The sequence below is a fragment of the Lactuca serriola genome, chromosome 9, assembly GCF_051521515.1.
Source record: "Lactuca serriola cultivar US96UC23 chromosome 9, Lser_US96UC23_V15, whole genome shotgun sequence".
Taxonomy (NCBI): Eukaryota; Viridiplantae; Streptophyta; class Magnoliopsida; order Asterales; family Asteraceae; genus Lactuca; species Lactuca serriola.
The window spans coordinates 121,999,295-122,020,949 of record NC_136416.1 but is presented as its reverse complement, the minus strand read 5'-3'; the positions used below and the strand labels follow the sequence as shown (position 1 = coordinate 122,020,949).

The window sequence follows — 21,655 nt, the reverse complement described above, 5'->3', positions numbered from 1 at the left end:
GTATGGGTATTTTGGGGGAACTCAGTAAGCTTTCGAGCTTACGGTTTTGGTTTATTGTTTCAGGTACATCAAGTGATCGTGGCAAGGCAAAGGCGTGATCGTACCGCTCCTCATATTTCATGTTTTTGTGATGTGGTTCTGGGGATACTCTGATGTTTAAAATTGTTTTGAAAACAAGTTGTATTAACTTAATGATTTCTGGAATGGATTAAAATGTTTTAAATTGGTTGGAAAATTGTGGTCGTTACACTAAGATAGAATATGTTATGGATGTGGAGATAATGGGAAACATTTTGAAGGATTGCCCAAAGAAAATCTAACCAGTAGGGCCAAATGTGCCACCAAAGCCATATGCAAGAGCATTTCATATGATCCTTAATGAAGCAAATGTTGCTGCAGGAGATCAAGAATAAGGAGCTATATATCTAAAGCTCAAGATATAAGGTAGCGATATAGATAGTATTATGTTGTGTAGCCTAATGTAAGAGGCATGGAGTATGGGGGCTTAATATTGTACCCGGGCTGGTAATATCAAGTATACTGACCCAGTTCATCACGTAGACATAGTTAAGCTCTACATTCTCAGTCAGAAATGAAATATTGATTTCACCGTAATATACATCGGGCAATAACCCTGAATAAACATATCCCGAAAAACACACAAGGTATAGATATGAATAATAAACAAATCATTTTGAAGTACAAACAAACAACTTATTTTATCTGGATCTCGCAAGAGAACAAATAAAAGGACGATCCCGATCTCCCTTCAAAGACCTATAAAAGCAAGTCATCTCCAAAGAAAGAGCCAAACTCACTCGTTTAAAAAGATCATTAATTTCCCTACTTAAAACATGTAATCCCCATCTAATTTAAGTATCAAAGAGATATATCAAGGGCATCCCTGGTCTAGGTCATGACATTTCTTGTTTATATTCACATATTGCATACAAGGACACCCGACAAAACCTTAGTGACGATCGAAAAAAAGGTGTTGCATCATAAACCAATAAAAGATTATCATAATGCATAACATCTTATTATATTGTCTTCTTTATTTAATTTTTCCATAAATAATATTTTGTTATCATTCCATATCATACAACCACATTAGGGGTGACAATTGATGACACGACATAACAAAAGTATACAACAAGAAACTAAACTGAAATTCGAATTCGTGTTCATGTTGTATTCATGTCAAGTATAAAAAACATGAAGTCGTGTCATGTCATATTCGTGTTCAAAATTCGACACGAAATTGACACGATTTAGTATTTTTCTGTCGTGTTTTTCGTGTTATATATGATTAAATATTAATTAAATAAACTAGTTTTTATTTTATTTTATGTTTGTCGTGTCGTGTAGTGTCATGTTTGTCATTTTTTAGTCGATTCGTTTTAGTGTTAGTTATAAAAAACACTACATCGTGTCGTGTCGTGTTTGTGTTGCATAAAATATTGTTTTGTCGTGCCGTGTCAAACAAAAACACGACACAATGACCCGATTTGCTACCCCTAAACCACACAATTATTTAACATACACATTATTTTGAAAGATAAAATATCAATAAAAAAAGCTTATTCTAGTGTTTGCATCATTATATAAGTCTAATGTCATTTCGTGTGAATAATAATAAATTAGTAAAAAATAATCATAAACCATCTAAGTTGAGATCCATGAATAAAGAAAGGGTAGAGTATCGTCAGGGTCAAAGATACCAAAATTGTAAATGCCAACAAATATATGGTTCTCCTCCCCCTCCCACCCACCGTTTATCGATCCTGTTTCTAACATCTAACCTTCAAAACTAAAGATAGGTATAATTTTATTTTTTTTAATCTTTATTAATGAATTAGATACAATATGTACGCATGTGAATTCTTTTAAATTAAGCGAATCAACCTTGATCCAAACCCTTTTAACAACTTTTAAAATCCGATCCAAACTCGCTCCATAACTCGCAGTGTTTTGAATAATCAAACTCATACCCTTATCCACTTAGTTAGCAAATATCCAAACCCGCCCTGTAACCCGTAGGTTTTTTGAATAATCAAACATTTTTTTACTTAAATCATAAAATCACATTTATTAAATAAAACTAAGTTTTGATTTAGAAAACACATTATGTACTCAAGGATTTTCTATTGGAATTAAAATCATTATTTTAGTTATTTCCGATTGGTTTTTGACCATCAATTGTATTGATAGAGAATAGCAATTACAAACTTTCTTCCGATTGATAAATGACCTTATTGATTTATAAATAAAATTGATGATTATATGATGAAATATAAATGAAATGAAATCATGAATCTTGGGAGAAGACTGGAAGTCTAGAAGTTAAGTCGTCGAGTCCTATGTAAAAAGAATTTAGTCTTTGACATTTTCTCTTTTGACTTCTAATTGGAATTTAATGTAAACTTTAGGCAATATAAAATATAAATTTATATTTCTAAAATTTATATGGGGCAGATTATAAACGGAACGAATCGGTGATAATCCATACCTGACCCTTTTAATAAAAGGATTAGTGGGTACGGGTCGTTAACGAGTAATGGATCAAAAACTATGCTCCAAACTCGTATAATTGTTAAGGGTTTGGATTGAATCAGGGTCAAACCCCGCTCCATTGTCAAGTCTAGTTAAGTACCGTAACATAAATGAAGGAATATGTAACCATTACAAAAGTAGAAAAAAAAACCTTAGTTCTCCTACTGTCATTTATACAATACATCATTAAAAAATAAAGTTATAACATCATTAAAAAATAAAGTTAAGTATAGACTAGATTGGGATGTGAAAACTTTTATATATATCATCCTTATTTAATAAAAAAATAGTTTTAATCTTCTTTTGACATGTGTCATCATATTAAACCTTCTAATTAATACATATTTTATTCTTCTTATGTCATGTGTCATCCTATTAGATCTCATAATTAATGCATGCCACTTGTCAACTTATTAATTCTCAATTTTAAATTTTAAATTTTAAATTTTCCACTCTAATTATATTAAATTAATAAGATCAGAATAAAAATTAAAATAAAATTAATACAAATTATAAGGTGATATAATTTCATATATTTATTTAAATTAACGATGATAATTTTATATAACTAAAAAAATATCACTTAATTAATAATTTATTTAAAATAATTGATTAATAATTTTGAGTTCTTACTATTAAAGTTTCATTAATTTTGTAACCGTAGTTTTCACGGGTTATATATATATATATATATATATATATATATATATATATATATATATATATATATATATATATATATATATATATATATATAGTCTGGGTTCCGGGCCACTGCTCTGATTCCGAGAGATAATGTAAAAATAATTGTTTTCTGTTAGATATACCGATTTAAAATACAAGTATCACTGTTAATTTCGAAAAAAAAAATTTAGATGACACTCATATTTAAACATTCTGCATCCATCTATTGATCTATATATGGGGTTAAATTATTACAAGAACTTAAAGATTTATAAAAATCAATAACTACTAAACCGCTTTGTTAATTTTAAAATCAAGACCATCATTCTTCACGACTAAATTATATCTAGGGTAAAAAAAATAAACTGACTTTTTTTTTTTTTTTTTTTTTTTTTTTTTTTTTGTAATGTAAGAGAGATTGCGTGAAGCTGAGTGCTGACAAGATTTGTTGACATCAACACCTTCCACACAACACCACTTATAGTTGTACTCCTCATCAATCATCATGACTTTTGGTCTCAATTGTCATTTCCAAGCACAGAGTGAAGTGTGTTGGTGAGTGAATAACCTCATTCTTCAGTCTTATTGCCGTTGTAGAAACAAACAAACACCTAAAACTATCGATTTCTTTTATTTTACATTAACCCTCACCAATTCAAAAATAGTAGAAAATAATTTAGTTCATAAATAGTCAATATTCAGTCACAGTAAGTATTGAGAATTTCAGTTCTTACATGATGTTATTGTGTATATGGTATTAAATTTTAGCCGCCATTGTATTAGAATTTCAATTTCAGTTTGAATTTAGGTGTTTTGGGTATCGTATTCGTATGGCGCCCCTTTGTCAAAATTGATAAATCCTTTTTCAAAAAGATTATTCTAAATTCTACCATGAAATTGCATACATATATTTCAACCTACTCTAATATTTCATTAAACAAACAAAATTAAATTACAATTATATATTTCAACCTACTCTAATATTTCATTAAACAAACAAAATTGAATTACAAAGATATATTTCAACCTACTCTAATATTCATTAAACAAACAAAATTGAATTACAAAGAGTCCCCCTTCAATAGGGGAGGGTATACACATTACACAGGATACATAAAAGGGTATTATGTTGCCTCCTTCTATATGAACAGTTTTTGACCATTTTACCCTTTTTCATTTCATTGCAATGTTCTTGTGAGCTTACATTTCGAAATGAAAATGGTGGCTGTGTAATTCAAGCTACACAATTTCAAAAGCTCTGCTGACCGTTGCTTCACTCCCGGACTACAACCACTCTGAATCACAAGGAGGAGCTTGGCGGCAAGTCCGGCGTTCACTGCTGTGGCGGCAGATTCTTCCGGCGAAAGCCTACAAACCTCCCATAGAACTGACAATGCATATTGAGTACAAGTTTCTGAGATTTTCATCAGCAATTTCACCAAATTGGGAATCGTATGAGAGCAATCTTTGAGAGCTAAAGCACCTTCAGGGATCGAAGAGAGAATTTCAAGAACATATAAAGCTAATTCTAAGCATTCAGGGTTAAAAAAAGGCAACATTTCAACCAATTGGGGAACACCACCGATGCTGATTATGGAGTTTTCCGGCGACTGTTGTAGGGTGATGATTTTTAATAATCTAAGCCCTGCCAATATCCCATGTGGGTGTCTTTTGTCCTTCACTAACCTCAATACTCCGACTAAAAGACTCAAACTTGGGATAATTTCGGAGTCTCGAAACAAAATTTCCATTAATTTTACACAATTTATTTTGGTTTCGGTTGACCCCTCGTTCAAAACATCCACCATTAATGAAATCTTCATGGGTTGAAGAAGATTAGAGATGGAATCTGAGCTTAATCGGAGATTCACCAAGATCCCAATCGCTTCGGACCCGACTGCGTGGCTAGTGAAAGGACCTAAGAGAGAAGAGATGAAGCTTACTCCGCCATTATCGACCACCGTTTTCTTGGCGGAGTCATGGGCGGCGACGATTTTTCGGAGGTCTTTGAGGGTTTGAACTCGGGACTGACCTTTGACCTTCTTTAATGTCTCCAGGAGCTCTAGCGACCTTCCTTGAACATCTTCTGATCGTTTTTTCATAGCTAGGTATTTCTGAGAGAACCAGGTGTGGATTAAATGGTTGAGCGTCGAATTGGGTGTTAGTGAATCGTCCCAAAGCTCTTGCATTGTGGTGGGGCAAGTGAAGTGTCCCAAAGAAAACCATTTGAGGATGTTGGACCTTTCGTATGTCTGACCTGTACAAAGGGTGACTGGATCTTGCATCGGTTCTAATGAGATTGGACAGATGAACACAGATGGGACTTCAATGGAGTCGAGCTCTTCAATCATCGTCTTCAGATCCAGTTTCTCGACGTTTGCAGTGGTGACGCCACCGCAGATAACTCCACCACCCAAAATGCCATCTTTGACGGCAGTTTCCAGATCCAAGACCTGGCCACCAGTAGAAGGCTGGTACATGGGCATTTTCACAAACACCTTGTCTGCACAGAGGAGGTCCCAAAACAACAAGTTTTTAAGGGAAAAGAAGATAACAATCCCAACTTGTCCGGGACGTATCACATCTGAAAGTAAAACAAAATTGAAGCGTGTGGAGGAAAAAAAGACTCTCCTTAGAATCTCACATTGACAATTACAGCATCGAAGGAGACATCTTTTCTTCTTTGATAGTGCCCTTTTCTCTGGTCAAACTTCAAAAAGACCCACATTGTTCTTCATCATTATGAAAGACCAACTTTTGCTTGATCTTCTTCCCTAACACCCAAAAAAAGTTAAAAACTTCCTCTTGAAGCTGAAAAGAGGTGAAATCATTCAAAACCCATATCAGCAAAAAGGATAAGAATAATTACAAATCAACGACAACACTCATAACCCAACACCAAACAGTGCGATCCACTTATTCACTCAGCAATTAAAGTAGATAAAAATCAAAGAATTATGATGAAAAAAACAAGATTCGGGTCAAAGAATGGGCAAAGATCAGTGTCATAGTATAGATTATTGAGAGAGAGAGAGAGAGAGAGAGAGAGAGAGAGAGAGAGAATGGACTGAAAAGGGTAAACCGATTCACCTCTTTGCTGTTCACAAATTGGGTCATGTGTTATTTACCTGAAAACCCTACGATTTTTCATGCTGCGGATGCGGAGTAATAAATAAACAGTAATAAATAAATGTAAAAATTATTTAATTATTATTATTACTAAGCAACCATGGGTCACAAATAACAGCTCTCTCATTTTGAGCTCTTGGATTTCTTTAACTTTTAATCTCACCCGTATAAAATCCATATTTTATAGTTTCTTTGCTTTCTATGCTTCTTCTTCACCACGTTCGGCTAACCCCTTCTCCTTCAACTGCTCACCTTCTATTTTATTGGCGATCCAAGGCAGTTCGTCGTCACCCCACGTTCTCAACCATTGCCGGTTGTCTCCTTCAACAAGCATTCAATCGGTTAATCAGTCTCCTTGAAAGAGTGATTCAGTTATGGCTTCAACCTCCTCTCATTACGTCTTTAACCCCCACTTCTCCATAATCCCTAAATATCAGGTTGTTGTTGTAACTGATCTGCCTATATAAGAGAAGAGGTGACTTCTTTGAATGTATTCGCTATTCCATCACTTCAAATCTATCTATTGGTTGATCAATAATGAACGAGAAAATTGGTTGTCCTGTTAGAAAATACTTCACCGAAGGTAAAATTTCTTGAATAAATGTTTGGATTTAAATTCTCGTGTTCAAAATTTATTCAATCGTTGGTTTTATTATATTGTTCAATCTAAGAATCGTTTTTTATTGGCCATTCGCTATGTTTTTTGATATATGATTTTAATTTCTTATCGTTACATGTAGAACACTGAAGTCGTTCATGATATTGCCGTCATTCAAACATTATTAGCTAAATCGATTGATTATGAAAGTGACTCTACTGAGATTTCACCGAAGGTTAAATTTCTTGAATACATGTTTGGATTTAGATTCTCGTGTTTGGAAAATTATACTTTTTGTCATGCTTAATTGTACCTATCTCAATTCAAAATTGATTAAATCGTTGGTTTTATTATATTGTTCAATCTTACTATCGGTTATTTTATTCCATTTGATATGTTTTTTGATATATGATTTTAATTTCTTATCGTTGCATTATGAAGAACACTGAAGTCGTTCATGGAAATGCCGACCTTCAAACAGTATCAGCCAAATCCATTGATTCTGAAAGTGACTATCCTGAGATAATTGAGTATTCTCCTTACTTCGGTCCTTATAAATCCATTTTGGAAAGGGTTATTGCGAAAGAGGTAAAAATTGCTCGCCTTTTCATCAATTGTTAATAGGTTATGATGTTTTATTTTTTGTTTCAGGTTTCTAAAATTGCTAAAGAATATCAACATTTCGAAAGGAAAAGAAAAAGGGTTTTAGCTCTAACATAGTGGAAGTGGGATGAAGTTGTGGACCTCTGCTCAGATTATGATGAGGAAGAGGATGTCATATAACCAAAAAGCAAGTCAGGGTTTGCATTCACAATAGAAATCGACCCATAAAACTCCTTGATGAGTCGGATGGGGAGGCTTGATGTTTCTATAAGTTGGTTTTAGTATGTTTGTGTTAACTTTGTTGAGTTTAGGATGCTTCATTTTCAGTATTATGTTTAGTTGTTGTTTTGACTCTATGTTTTGAAACCTTGTGGTTTAGAAAAGAATTTAGGTATTCGATAAATGTTAAGTGATCTTAACTGTTTCATATATTTTAATGTTAACAAAAAATTAGTTATTTTTTTCCAAAGATGTAAATGTTGTTTCTGTTCACTTTACTTTTTTCCCCATTTGAGATTTCAACAGTTATATTTAAGTTTTGTTTTTTTATATAGCTTTTGGAGTTTTTGTAATTGTCAGGTTGCTGGAGGTCCACTCCTGATAACACAATGGTTAGTACAACGAGTATTTAACACAATCCAATCATACAAGTACTTCGTCTTCAAAGATCAAAAGATAGATGATTGTTTTTTTGATGGCAAAGAAGCAGTGGATCTGGACACTCACTATACACAAGTGTAACCATTTGCCTTATTCGTTTGTAAGGAGTATTTCAGACTTTTCATAACTTTTCTAATTTAAAAACAATAAGGTTTTCTAATATAGGTAATTGCACACATATGTTATTAGTTTATCCTGTTTTATTTGGTTTTAAGCTAAGCAAATTGGTTGGTTTTTTATGTATGACAATTTTACCCTTTTCCTTTTTCACAAATAACTTATTCACTGAGTAAAACAAACCAACATTTAGACCATTGGTACATTGTGCTTGGTTGTCAATGTATCTGTATAATTGACTTTAACGTTGATTTATGTTTGTATAATCGATTTCATATGTACTTATTGCTCAACTCTACAATTTTCGAGTATAAATGTGAAGATGTTCAAGTGAAAGTCAATGTACAATCAGATGTATCCAAACTACCAAGTGATTCTGCTTCTGAGAGTCTTGGAACAATAGAATTCTTTGCTAACTTTAGTTCCTGCAAATCACAGATGAAGAGGGTATATTTGCTTTTTTTTACAAATACCTTTATTGGGTGGGACAAAAATATCTTATTTTTCTCCAGTGACAAATGGTGTTTCTGTAAAGTACACTTACTAACAATTAACAAGGGCATTTTTTCTAAAAAATAGCATTGCAATTTAGAGAAGTGTAATTTTAATCATCATGTAGTTGAAAAACTTAAGCATGTCTAAACATTAATCATCATGTAATTTTGAAGTTATTTAAAGTTGTGAAAAATAGTATTGTACTTTATGAAAAGTTAATTCTAAGCATAAGTTAATTTTAAGGTTATTAGCTTATACTCTCTCCACCTTCACAAACGCATGTTATGATTCTAACACGACATCATGAACAACCAAATGGGGGTAAAATGGTCCAAGTGCTTACAAAAATCATAAAAATAGCAACCAACAACCCATGAACTCTATGTAAGACCGAAATCAATGACAATATTAAATCTATTTAGGTTTGGAGCAACACCAGAAAACAATGAGTATTGGCCTTTTCAGGGGTAAAATTGTCAACCTTGGCAAATCTGTCCAAATACATATATTTGAATCGTAAAAAAAGTGAAAATAATAGTAATCATACATGGATGGTATCTCAAGATCAAGAAGAATTATTATATATGTACATGCTTTTCAGATCAGGTGATTCCTTTTTTATATTGCTTATCTTTTCATTTATGTAGCATTAATGTTTTGGGCTCTTTAAGTGATAAATGAACATGTAAAATATTAGACAAAAATACATATGACACATTATCTACTCATTATGGTTTTTCATTTCCTTATGGGTTTTAAACTGGTAAACATGTTAAGTCCACTTCCAGTGAAGTTTATTATAACACAATAGGAGAAATGAAGAGGTGTGTAGACTAGATGAATGTTAATTTTCTCCTGTTCCATGACATGTGAGTAAAGATCTTAGTATGAATGTTACTTTATGGGACATTATTCAGCCAATCGGGGCTAAGATTTGTAAATAAAAAAAACCAACTTACTTTGTCTGACTAGGATCATAATAGGTACAAAACAATCTTCATATTTCATTACATTTCAATACATACATAATAGCAAAAGATGTATTTGATTAATATTAGAAATCTAATATGATAACAGATTAACTTATAGCTTTGACATTTGGACAAAAAATCCAAGTTTTCTTTCATTAACATTTTGGTTCTCCATTAAGTATAAAGGGTATTATTGTCCTTTTTTGGGTATTGTCGACTATTCTAGGATTTGCCAAGCATGTATGATGTTACGAGAGTATGGTTGGCACGAGAATTAAGGAGTTCCTTAGATGTTTTTAGATGGGTAGATTTACCATTGTATAATGCTAATATGAGAACAAATTGACCTATACCTTTGACATTTGGACAAAAAATCCATGTTTTCTTTCATTGACAATTAGGTTCTCCATTAAGTACATATTATAACAAGGGTATTTTTGATTTTTTTACAAATACGTTTATTGACTGGGACAAAAATATCCTATTTTTTCTCAAATGACAAATGGTGTTTCTGTAAAGTACAGTTACTAACAATTAACAGGGGCATTTTTGTAAAAAAATAACATTGTAATTTAGGGAAATGTAATTTTAATCATCATGTGGTTTAAAAAGATAAGGATTTCTAAACATTAATCATCATGTCATTTTGAAGTTATTTAAAGTTGTGAAAAATAGTATTGTATTTTATGTAAAGTTAATTCTAAGCATCACTTAATTTTAATGTTATCAGTTTATACTCTCTCCACCTTCACAAACTCATGTTATCATTCTAACACCAGATCATGAACAACCAACTGGGGGTAAAACAGTCCAAGTGTTTACAAAACTAATAAAAATATCAACCAACAACCCATGAAGTCTATGTAATCCTGAAAGCAATGCCAACATTAAATCTTTTTAGGTAAGGAGCAACACCATAAAACAATGAGTCTATTGGCCTTTTCAGGGATAAAATCGTCAACCTTGGCAAATCTTTCTAAATACATATATTTGAATCGTAAGAAAAGTGAAAATAATAGTAATCATACATGGATGGTATCTCAAGATCAAGAAGAACTATTGTATATATGTACATGCTTTTCAGATCAGGTGATTCCTTTTTTATATGGCTTATTTTTCATTTATGTAGCATTAATGTTTTGGGCTCTTTAAGTGATAAACGAACATGTAAAATATTGGACAAAAATACATATGACACATTATCTACCTATTATGGTTTTTCATTTCCTTGTGGGTTTTAAACTGGTAAACATGTTAAGTCCACTTCCAGTGAAGTTTATTATATAACACAAGAGGATAAATGAAGAGGTATGTAGACCATAGGAATGTTAAGTTTCTCCTGTTCCATGGCATGTGAGTAAAGATCTTAGTATGAATGCCAGTTTATAGGATATAATTCAACCAATTGGGGCTAAGATTTGTAAATAAAAAAAAACCAACTTACTTTGTCTGACTAGGATCATAATAGGTACAAAAAAATCTTCATATTTCATTACATTTCAATACATACATAATAGCAAAAGATGTATTTGATTAATATTACAAATCTAACATGATAACAGATTGACTTATAGCTTTGACATTTGGACAAAAAATTAAAGTTTTCTTTCATTGACATTTTGGTTCTCCATTAAGTGTAAAGGGTATTATTGTCCTTTTTTGGTTATTGTCAACTATTCTAGGATTTGCCAAGCATGTATGATGTTACCGAGAGTATGGTTGGCACGAGAATTAAGGAGTTCCTTAGATATTTTCAGATGGGTAGATTTACCATTGTACAATGCTAATATGAGAACAAATTGACCTATACCTTTGACATGTGGACAAAAAATCCATGTTTTCTTTCATTGACAATTAGGTTATCCATTAAGTACATATTATAACAAGGGTATTTTAGCTTTTTTTACAAATACGTTTATTGTTTAGGACAAAAATATCTTATTTTTTCTCAAATGACAAATGGTGTTTCTGTAAAGTACAGTTACTAACAATTAACAGGGGCATTGTTTTGTAAAAAAATAGCATTGTAATTTAGGGAAATGTAATTTTAATCATCATGTGGTTTAAAAAGTTAAGGAAAAACATTAATCATCATGTCATTTTGAAGTTATTTAAAGTTGTGAAAAATAGTATTGTACTTTATGTAAAGTTAATTCTAAGCATCACTTAATTTTAAGGTTATCAGCTTATACTCTCTCCACCTTCACAAACTCATGTTATCATTCTAACACCACATCATGAACAACCAACTGGGGGTAAATTGGTCCAAGTGTTTACAAAACTAATAAAAATATCAACCAATAGCCCATGAAGTCTATGTAATCCTGAAAGCAATGCCAATATTAAATCTTTTTAGGTAAGGAGCAACACCATAAAAAATGAGTCTATTGGCCTTTTCAGGGGTAAAATTGTCAATCTTGGCAAATCTGTCCAAATACATATATTTGAATCGTAAGAAAATTGCAAATAATGGTAATCATATTTTGGTTGATGATCTTCAAAACAAAATATGCACTTTTCATACTGAAATGAAAAATACATATAACATGTACAATTAGAGATTTAAGCATTGCTTTCATGTCTTCCCCTTTCATTTTCTGATTTACAAGGTCGTGTGATTGAAGGATTTTGTAGATGGTTATTTTCGTTCTTAAATAATGCTTAGTGTTGGCTATAGGTTGTTAGGAATCTGATGTTTGATGTTAATTTTATTAATGGTAGTGTTTCTTATACTTATCTATTAGCAGTAAATGATAAATATTTTATTTTAAATTTAAAAAGTAACTGCATCCTAAAAAATATGCACGATAGATTAAAGATAATGGGCAAAACCATTTCGTAACTCCTTCTACTTTCATACACACATATTTTTAGTTATATAAGTAGTATTCTTTATGTTAAAGCATAATGCATGTTTTGTCTCCCCGCTTTGTTTCTCATTTTCCAAAAAGTTTTTCTTTTCTCTCATATTTGATGATTTCAAATCATTAACAGACAGGTATGGAAATTATCATACCAGCGTGAACATTGAATTTGATGAAGATGATGTTAATGATGAAAGGATACTGGGAAAGGTTTTTGATACACCCGATGATGCCTATACATTTTATAACGATTATTCATTTTTGCATGGCTTTGGTATACGTAGAGATGACACAATTAAAAATCCTAAAACAAATGAGCCTTTTCGGAAGATATATGTATGCAACAAAGAAGGCTTCAAAAGGATGGACAAAGATGCTTCAAGTCAAAATGAGAAAAAACGTCGTAGAGATGTTAGAACCGGATGTCAAGCAAAGCTTCGAATAACAAGACAGGAGGATGGGAAATGGTTGGTGGACTCGTCTAATGACACACACAATCACGACTTAACCATGACACCTACGAAGGTGATAAAACATCGATCTCATAGCAATTTCCACCGTTTAATAGAAGGTAAATCTCTTATGGTGCAATTTATTCAAGCAGGGTTGAAAACTTCTCAAATTAAAAAGGCTGTTAATACAATGAAAACCTCAAATGTAGCTGATGTAACTTCAAAGCAATGTGCCGATGTTTTATTTGAGCATCAAAAACAACGTAGAGGAAAGGAGTTATATGGACGTATAAAACATTTTCAAGATAAAACGTTAATGGACAGCGACCAGTATTTTGTCGTGGAATTGTCTGATGATGGGTATCCTAGAAATATCTTTTGGGCTGATGGTAGAGCAAGAAATGCCTATACAAAATTCAGAGATGTTGTTGTGTTTGATGTCACTTATATGACTAACAAATTCAAGATGCCTTTTGCTCCCTTTACTGGGGTGAATCATCATGGACAGTCTATACTTTTTGGTGTAGTGTTGCTTGAAAACGAAAAGGAAGAGACATTTGAATGGTTATTTGAACATTTCCTTAAATGTATGTTTGGCAGGTATCCGAAGGCAATTATTACCGATCAATACAAAGCTATGGGCACTGCAATAAAAAAGTGTTTCCAAATACTCGACATCGCTTTTGTTCATGACATATCAGGAAGCATGAAACTGAGCACCTTCGATTGTATGTTTCCCGTTATAGTGATTTTCAAGAGACACACAAATAATGGGTAAATAGTGACACCATTGAACAATTTGAAGCAACATGGGAATATATACATATTAAGTATGAAGTGGAAAACAATTGTTGGCTTAGTGACATGTATAACCAACGTATACATTGGGCTAAACCCTTCTTGAAGGATATTTTCTTTGCTGGTATGACCACAACTGGACGAAGTAAGAGTATCAATTTATTTTTTGATGGATTTGTTGTAACACTTGGTTCTTGGTATGTGTTCTGTTATTAAATCTTCTTTATTTTTGCACTTTTGCCCTTGGACTCGGTGAGTCGAAGGACTGAATCGCCGAGTAGAAGCGAGATGAGGCACGGGGGTTAAGTCACGGACTCGGCGAGTCGAGTCCCGGACTCGGCGAGTCGAGTCCCGGACTCGGCGAGTAGCCGTTGTTTGGGAAAAAACCCTAATCCAGGGGTTTGCACCCTATTTAAATGACCTTATGCAGCCTCCTTTCCCCCTTTATGCTCCCAAACACTCCTCATAGCAACCCTAGCCGTTTTGTGAAGATCTAAGGCTTTTTGAGTGATTCTTGTGAGTTTTGGTCTCAAGGAAGAAGGAAGAGCATAGAAGGATCAAGAGGGGACTGAAGGATTCGAGTTTGGTTTATCATTTGCAGTCTTTGGAAGGTATAAAGTCTGAACCTTGCTCATTCTTTTGTTAGATCCCTCTTTGGGGTGATTTAGGGCTTTTATAAGCCATTTTTGGTGGCCAACCATGGTTGCAAACATGGTTGGGGGTTTGGGCTTCTGTATCATGTCATTTTATGAGCCACAAGTCAGATCTAGGTTGCTTTTTGCACCAAAGAAGGCCCCATGCAACAAAAGAACCATTATAGAGCCTTTTAAGCTCTAATGTCCCATGCATGCACGTAAAGTTTGTAACTTTACATGCTAGATCGAGTTTAGGGGCCTGGATCTATCATTTGGTTAAGTGTTGTACATCAGAAATCGAAGTTCTTAGTAAGGAATGTGATAGACTCGGCGAGTCCATTCCTAGACTCGGCGAGTCTAAGGGTTTTGGTCCTATATCAGTGAGGGTCGTAAGGACCAGTTGAGTGTGGAAGGGTTTTTAGAAGTCCCGGGGAGTGACCCAACATTCTGGACTAAGCAAAGGGTTCTGGGAATTCATGGTACTCGGCGAGTCCAAGACAATCTTCATGGAACTCGGCGAGTTGTTCATCAACTCGGCGAGTCGAAGACAGAACGTGTTCATAGGATGAAGAGTAACTCGACGAGTTGTTCATACAACTTGGCGAGTCAGGTCAGGACATGAGTATCAGTTGATGATGAACTCGACGAGTTGTTCATACAACTCGGCGAGTCAGATGTGGATTCAGTCGGTGTTCATTTAGAAGGAAAACTCGTCGAGTCATCGCCTAACTCAACGAGTAGAGACGGGTATGAGGTCTGATGGAAGGATAGGGACTCGACGAGTTGATGAGTCAACTCGGCGAGTCAGGTCAACTGGAAGTTGACTTTGACGTTGACTTTGACTTGGTCAAGGGGTAAAATGGTCATTTTACCCTAAGGGTAGATGTCAGTTTCTGACTAAGTGTTTGTGGGAATTTTAGCCGGAGGACTTCCGGAGCAGCTGCGGCAACAGTCAGAGGATTCCCGCATAGTTCAGCAGATACGAGGTGAGTTGCTTTCCAGTAGGGGTGGGTCTAAGGCCATAATGTCGGCCCACCATTGAGGAGTATTTAGAAGATAATTGTCTTTGTGATAATTTATCTTGGTTTGGTATGTGTTTGGTTATGTGTTATATCTGTATGATATGTTGCATGATAGGGATAGTTTCCCTAATAGTGGTCCGTAGGACCAAGGGGTAGGTCAGTACCCGGATATGTCTGAATGTGTGCTTATATCTGCTATTGTATGCTAATGGTAGGGGTGGAATAGTCCCCAGTTACCGGTTGAAAGATATCGATGTCGATTACCGGTTGAAAGATACCGATGACAATTACCGGTTGAAAGATACCAATGGTATTGTATGGTATGTGGTATGATGGGGGAACTCACTAAGCTTTGTGCTTACGGTTTCAGTTTTGGTTTCAGGTACCTCTTCATCCAAGGGGAAGGAGCCGACGGCGTAGCATGGCATCACACACACTCGCATATGATTTTCCGCATGGTGTTTTCTGGGATTGTACTCTGATATGACATTTGTTTGTGGTTGTGGGTTTCAAATATGATACTTGGTTTGAGATGATGTGTTTATACAATATTTTCTAAATGAATGTTTTATGAATTAATTAATCAAAAATGAAAGTTTTGGGCATGAATTTTGGGACGTTACATTTGTTAACTCGAGGACCATGTTGAATGAATTCGTTGTACAATATGACAAAGCAGTTGATTCACGAAGGGCTGCCGAAGAAAATGAAGATTTCAAGACTATGAACTCGAGACCGGTTCTTTCTTTAGTGCATCCAATCGAAGCAAAATCAGTTCAATTTTATACTAGAAAGATGTTTGATACTTTCAAAAAAGAATGGACCGAAGCTATTAACAATTTGACTCATGAGACTATAACGAAAACTACAGAAGAAAGCACATATAAAGTTGGGCAATTGGATGTTGATACTAAATATTGGCGAATTGTTACCTTTCGTTCTTTAAATCAAGTTAGAGTCACATGTTCGTGTTCTATGTATGAGACAAATGGGATTTTATGCAAGCATAACTTATATGTGATGAAGAAGAAGCATGTTCAAGAACTTCTGAGTGACTATATTTTATCGCGATGGACCCTTAATGCTAGGTATAAATTGGGTAGTGTTAGTATCAGACTCGGAGAAATAAATAATGAAAATGGAGTTAGTGCCTACACATTATTTTGTATTCGTTCGAATTTTACTAAACTAATTGAACAAGCAAGGGACTCCCCTTCGGAGATACAAAAACTAAATACGGTATTGATAAGTCTTTTAGATGAACAAGCAAACCGAAAAAAATCTATGTCTTTGGAGAATGCATCTCAAAGTTCTTGTATGGGAGTTTCACAAGTAGATATGATGTCACATTTATCTATCCGTGGTCCTCTTGGTCCAACTACTACAAATGGGCGTCTGAAACTTGCAATTAGAATAAAGTCTTCTTTAGAGGCCCCTAAAAAATGAACATGCTCTTACTGTTAAGGATTGGATCATTATGCTACTAGTTGTTCAAAAAGAAAGGTACTTATAATAATAGTTTAATTTTGATGATTGAGAACTCGAATGATTATATTAACAATTTTTTTTATGTATCAGGCGGATGAATCATTGCAAGAGACATAATGATGAAATGTGTTGTTTCTGTGGGCAAAAAAAACTAGATGCTTCATGACATTTTTTTTGGTTAACTGCACCTTTTTCAAGTTTTAGACACAAACAATGTATGAATAATCTAGAAATTATTGATGCTTCTTAACAATTTTAATGTTTTCGAATGAAAGTTGTTGATTGTTTATGATTAGTGTGATTATAATTGAAATTTGGTTGCCACTATGTGTTTCAAACGCAAGTATGAGGATATTTTATGTAAAAAACACCGGAAGTATGGTGTATTTGTGTAAAAATGAAATTATGAGGGTATTTTGTGAAAAAAACGCAAGTACGATGGTATCTTGTGAAAAAAACAAAATTATGAGGGTGTTTTGTGAAAATAACGAATGTACGATGGTATTTTGTGAAAAAACAAAATTATTAGGGTATTTTGTGAAAATAACGAATGTACAATGGTATTTTGTGAAAAAAATGAAACTATGAGGGTATTTAAAAAAATGGAAGTATGATGGTATTTTGTGAAAAAAATTATGAGGGTATTTTGTGAAAATAACGAATGTACGATGGTATTTTGTGAAAAAACGAAATGATGCGGGTATTTTGTGAAAATAATGAATGTACTATGGTATTTTGTGAAAAAACGAAACTATGAGGGTATTTTGTGAAAAAAAAAACGGAAGTATGATGGTATTTTGTGAAAAAACAAAATTATGAGGGTATTTTTGAAAAAAACAAATGTACGATGGTACTTTGTGAAAAAACAAAATTATGCGGGTATTTTGTGAAAATAATGAATGTACGATGGTATTTTGTGAAAAAACGAAAGTATGGGGGTATTTTGTGAAAAAAACAAAAGTATGATGATATTTTGTGAAAAAACAAAAGTATGAGGGTATTTTGTGAAAAAACGGAAGTATGATGGTATTCTGTGAAAAAACAAAATTATGAGGGTATTTTGTGAAAAAAACAAAGCACGATGGTTTTTTGTGAAAAAAACAAAAGTATGAGGATATTTTGGGTTAAAAATAAAAGTAGGTTGTCATTTTGGGTTCAAAACAAAACTTTTCTGCAATTTTGGGTGAAAATGAAATAAAGCTGTCATTTTGGCTTCAAAACGAAACTTTTCTGCAATTCTATGTTAAAAATGAAAGTAGGCTGTCATTTTGGTTAATGTTGTGTTAATCTACACATAATTTTGATGGTTTTTAAAATTGTTGGAAGATTTTGCCCTTGTCCCAAAGATGGTAGTCCTCAAGATCTTAAGGATAGAGAAGTTCAAGTCAAATAAACAATACGACCAAAAGCGAAAAATCTCAATTGCTAATTTTGATTAAAAATGATAAGTATAAGTACATTTCTCATTTTGGAAAAAAGGGTAAGTACAATGTTATACAACAACCACATCTATAATTATAGAGTTTGTTTTTGTTAAGATCCTCTGATCCCAAATCTTTTGGGCCCTTAATATGTCGTTATGTCCATCATTATGCAAAAATGATTTCGAGATCATGGAACCTGCAACAAGGGTATTTCAGTCATTAGTTAGTAAGGTTGTATAGAGGTGTAGATGATTAGGAGGGTATTTCGGTAACCTGCAACTAGACTTCTTTTTTGTGTTGGAAGTGTCCACAACATCATTGTTGGATGGAAGAGCCATGACAGATGCACTCACCTTACAACAAAAAATAATATATATCATAAATCAAAAACCATAACCTTATCAACAAGTAAAAAATCTTTCATTTTGATCGTGTCATTCATACAGTTTATTAGGTCCATAAAAGTAAATAAACCTTATGTATACAAAACATTACACACATCATTACCATTTTCAGTTACTTAAAAAATTGGAACGAAATTTTTCAACAGGTTTATAAGGGCAATTTGGTCTTTCAATAAAAAACGAATATGAAAATTCCGTTCTTACAACCCACCACAAGTAAAAGTATTAAGGAAGCTTTCATGAGACAATAATATCTAAAGTTATGACAAGGAATCCTACATTTGTCTCTTCCGATAAATGATAAATGATGAAGTCCATGTCTCTCTTAATGGGAAAATTCACAGGGTGGGCATTGTGGTGTATGATGAAGAGTGGCACCCATTCATATTCTAGCCTAAGTCATCATCTCTTAACACAAACTTAGATGATGAAGGCGATAAAAATGATGATAAGGATACTGAGGATGAATATGAAAATGGTGATACCATATCATTTTCTAATGGTTACCGTCAAGTATGTTATAAATTATATTTATTCTTACTATTATACAATCTTTTTATTAGTTCATATTATTAAAAACCATTGTTTTATGTATTATATATTGTTAAACCTTTGTGCAGTGTGTCTTTTGGTATCAACAAAATTTTCCAACATTACATTCAAACCGAACACGCTTGAAGCACACAATATTTAAATTTATTATATTCGTTATAAATGTTGTTTGCTTTTATTAGATGTTTTCTTAAATTGTTATTTTAAACTTTTTATTTGTATGGTTTTGTCTTTTTTTATAAAATTATTACATTTATGTTGGTGTTACAATATTTGAGTGAAAACATGAAGTTTGTTATACATACTAAATTAACAAATTTAATAATTTATAAATATTATGTTCTAACATAAAACACAAGGAACTACTAAACAATGAAATTTAATTTTCAGAACAAAAAAAGTATAATATATAAAAATTATATATAAAAATCAAATGTGTAGGTTTTACATGTTTCTAATGTTACGCTAAAATGGAAAAACATTTACTTGATATTTTCTTTTAATTAAGTTTACCATATTCCGATATTAATATATTCATTCTTAGCGATTAACAGTTTAACATTTATATTTTGTTTATGTTGATTATGTAATATAATGAATACGATTTGTTATTAATTATTATGTTTTAGATCAACTTCAACGGATAATCTTTATTTACATGTTTAATGATATACCATAACAGATTTACTTTAATGGATATGGTCGATAATACATCTGTTCGCTCAAGTGATTTTAATTTAGTCTCGATAACTGATGTTTCTGCTGCTTTACCTTCTGATACTTTTGAAACCCCACAAGTTACGCGCCGGGGACGGAGAGGTCGTCCACGCTCAAGAGGTCGTCCTATAACTTCTAGTGTTTCCACCATCAATTTGCCAATACGACGTCGTGGTAGGCCAGTTTCTATTGTCTCTCCCCCGTCAGTTGATGGGAATGTTCGCATGCCTTCTCAAGCAAGCATGATTGTGTCAACAGGTTTGTCTTTTTATTTTCGTTACTCTTTTGGTTAGATTAAGCAACAATTTCTAACATGTATATGATTTTTATTATGTTAGCTTCTCATGTTAACAATATTGAGAGTTGTGGTTCCAACCGTGAAACACCTCAGATGATTTTTTCTTCACGTACCATTGTTGATAATGACGGAAATACAATACATTTTCCGAGATTGAGTAACTCATTTCTTCGTGTTGCAACAAATAATTCTTTTTCACATTCGACCATACCAACATATACTTCGGCCAACACTAGAAGTTTTTCTCCTCCCGATGTTTCTCAAAGTATGCACTCAAAACGTAATAGTCGAATACTTATGCATTTAGTAATTTACTATCTATGTTGCGATATAACATCATTTCATTAACGTTAGTTAATTTTCAATTAATGTGCTTTAGGCCTTATGCTGTCATATTGGGAGTGTGGTCATGCAAGTCGCACGTGCATATATTGTGAAGCAATGTTATGGTGTGAGGAGCGAACTATTAAAAAAGCTTCTCCATCGAATCCTAAATTCTCCATATGTTGTCGTGAAGGAAAGATAAAACTTCCTTTCCTTAGGGATCCTCCTCCACTATTGCACAACTTATTGGATTACAATGGTGATCGACGGTCAAAAGTCTTCAGAGAAAACATTAAGATTGTAAATGCAATGTTTTCGTTCACTTTGACAGGAGCAAAACTTCATAGGACTTTTAATGATGGAAGAGGTCCCTATACATTTCATTTGAATGGACATAATCATCATAGAATTGGATGTTTGTTTCCTACCCATGATGACGGTCGTCCAAGATTTTCCCAGTTGTACATTTATGATACTGAAAATGAGGTCGAAAATAAATTTTATGCCTTACATCAACATACAATGAGATCGACACCGACGATGAGATTGACACCGACGATGAGATCAACATCAGATAAGCCATTCTTCGATGCTTGGTTGAAGAACTCATTCATATGCTAAATGAGAGTAACTCATTGGTTAAAGCATTTAGGGTGGCTAAAGATAGGTTCCATGAGTCATTGATGCAGCCAGTTAAACTTCGTTTAATTGGTCGACGTAAGAAAGATGGTAGGCAATATAATCTACCGACTGTATCTGAAGTTGATGATTTGATTCCAGGTGATGGTAACCCTATAGATTCCCGTGATGTACTTATTGAAGCGTGTGGTAACGAAATCATGAAGAGGATATCTGAACTTCATCCCT

The 21,655-nt window shown here is 33.3% G+C and overlaps 1 protein-coding gene, 1 long non-coding RNA gene and 1 pseudogene across 4 annotated transcripts; 2 read left to right on the top strand and 1 right to left on the bottom strand.

The window, feature by feature from the left end:
• Window positions 1-4,255: 4,255 nt before the first annotated feature.
• Window positions 4,256-6,341, bottom strand: LOC145073237 (U-box domain-containing protein 30 pseudogene; annotated as a pseudogene). 2 transcript variants are annotated; one of them, XR_013691296.1, is made up of 2 exons: window positions 5,882-6,341; window positions 4,256-5,740 (listed from the first exon to the last, which is right to left on the bottom strand). The product of XR_013691296.1 is annotated as a U-box domain-containing protein 30 pseudogene, transcript variant X2 (transcript). The 2 variants fall into 2 exon arrangements; XR_013691295.1 differs by having other exon boundaries at window positions 4,256-6,011; window positions 6,107-6,341.
• A 21-nt stretch (window positions 6,342-6,362) lies between these two features.
• LOC145073239 (uncharacterized) lies at window positions 6,363-8,286 on the top strand. Its single transcript, XR_013691297.1, has 4 exons — window positions 6,363-6,949; window positions 7,107-7,199; window positions 7,406-7,552; window positions 7,616-8,286. It is a non-coding gene; the product is annotated as an uncharacterized LOC145073239 (long non-coding RNA).
• Window positions 8,287-12,704: 4,418 nt separating this feature from the next.
• Window positions 12,705-13,904, top strand: LOC145076072 (protein FAR1-RELATED SEQUENCE 8-like). Its single transcript, XM_079022081.1, has one exon. The coding sequence runs from the start codon at window positions 12,705-12,707 to the stop codon at window positions 13,902-13,904; it is 1,200 nt and encodes a 399-aa protein (XP_078878207.1).
• The last annotated feature ends 7,751 nt before the right edge of the window (window positions 13,905-21,655 follow it).

Coding starts and splice junctions, on each gene's coding strand:
- LOC145076072 (XM_079022081.1), top strand. CDS start 12,705: ATGTTAAAGCATAATGCATGTTTTGTCTCCCCGCTTTGTTTCTCATTT.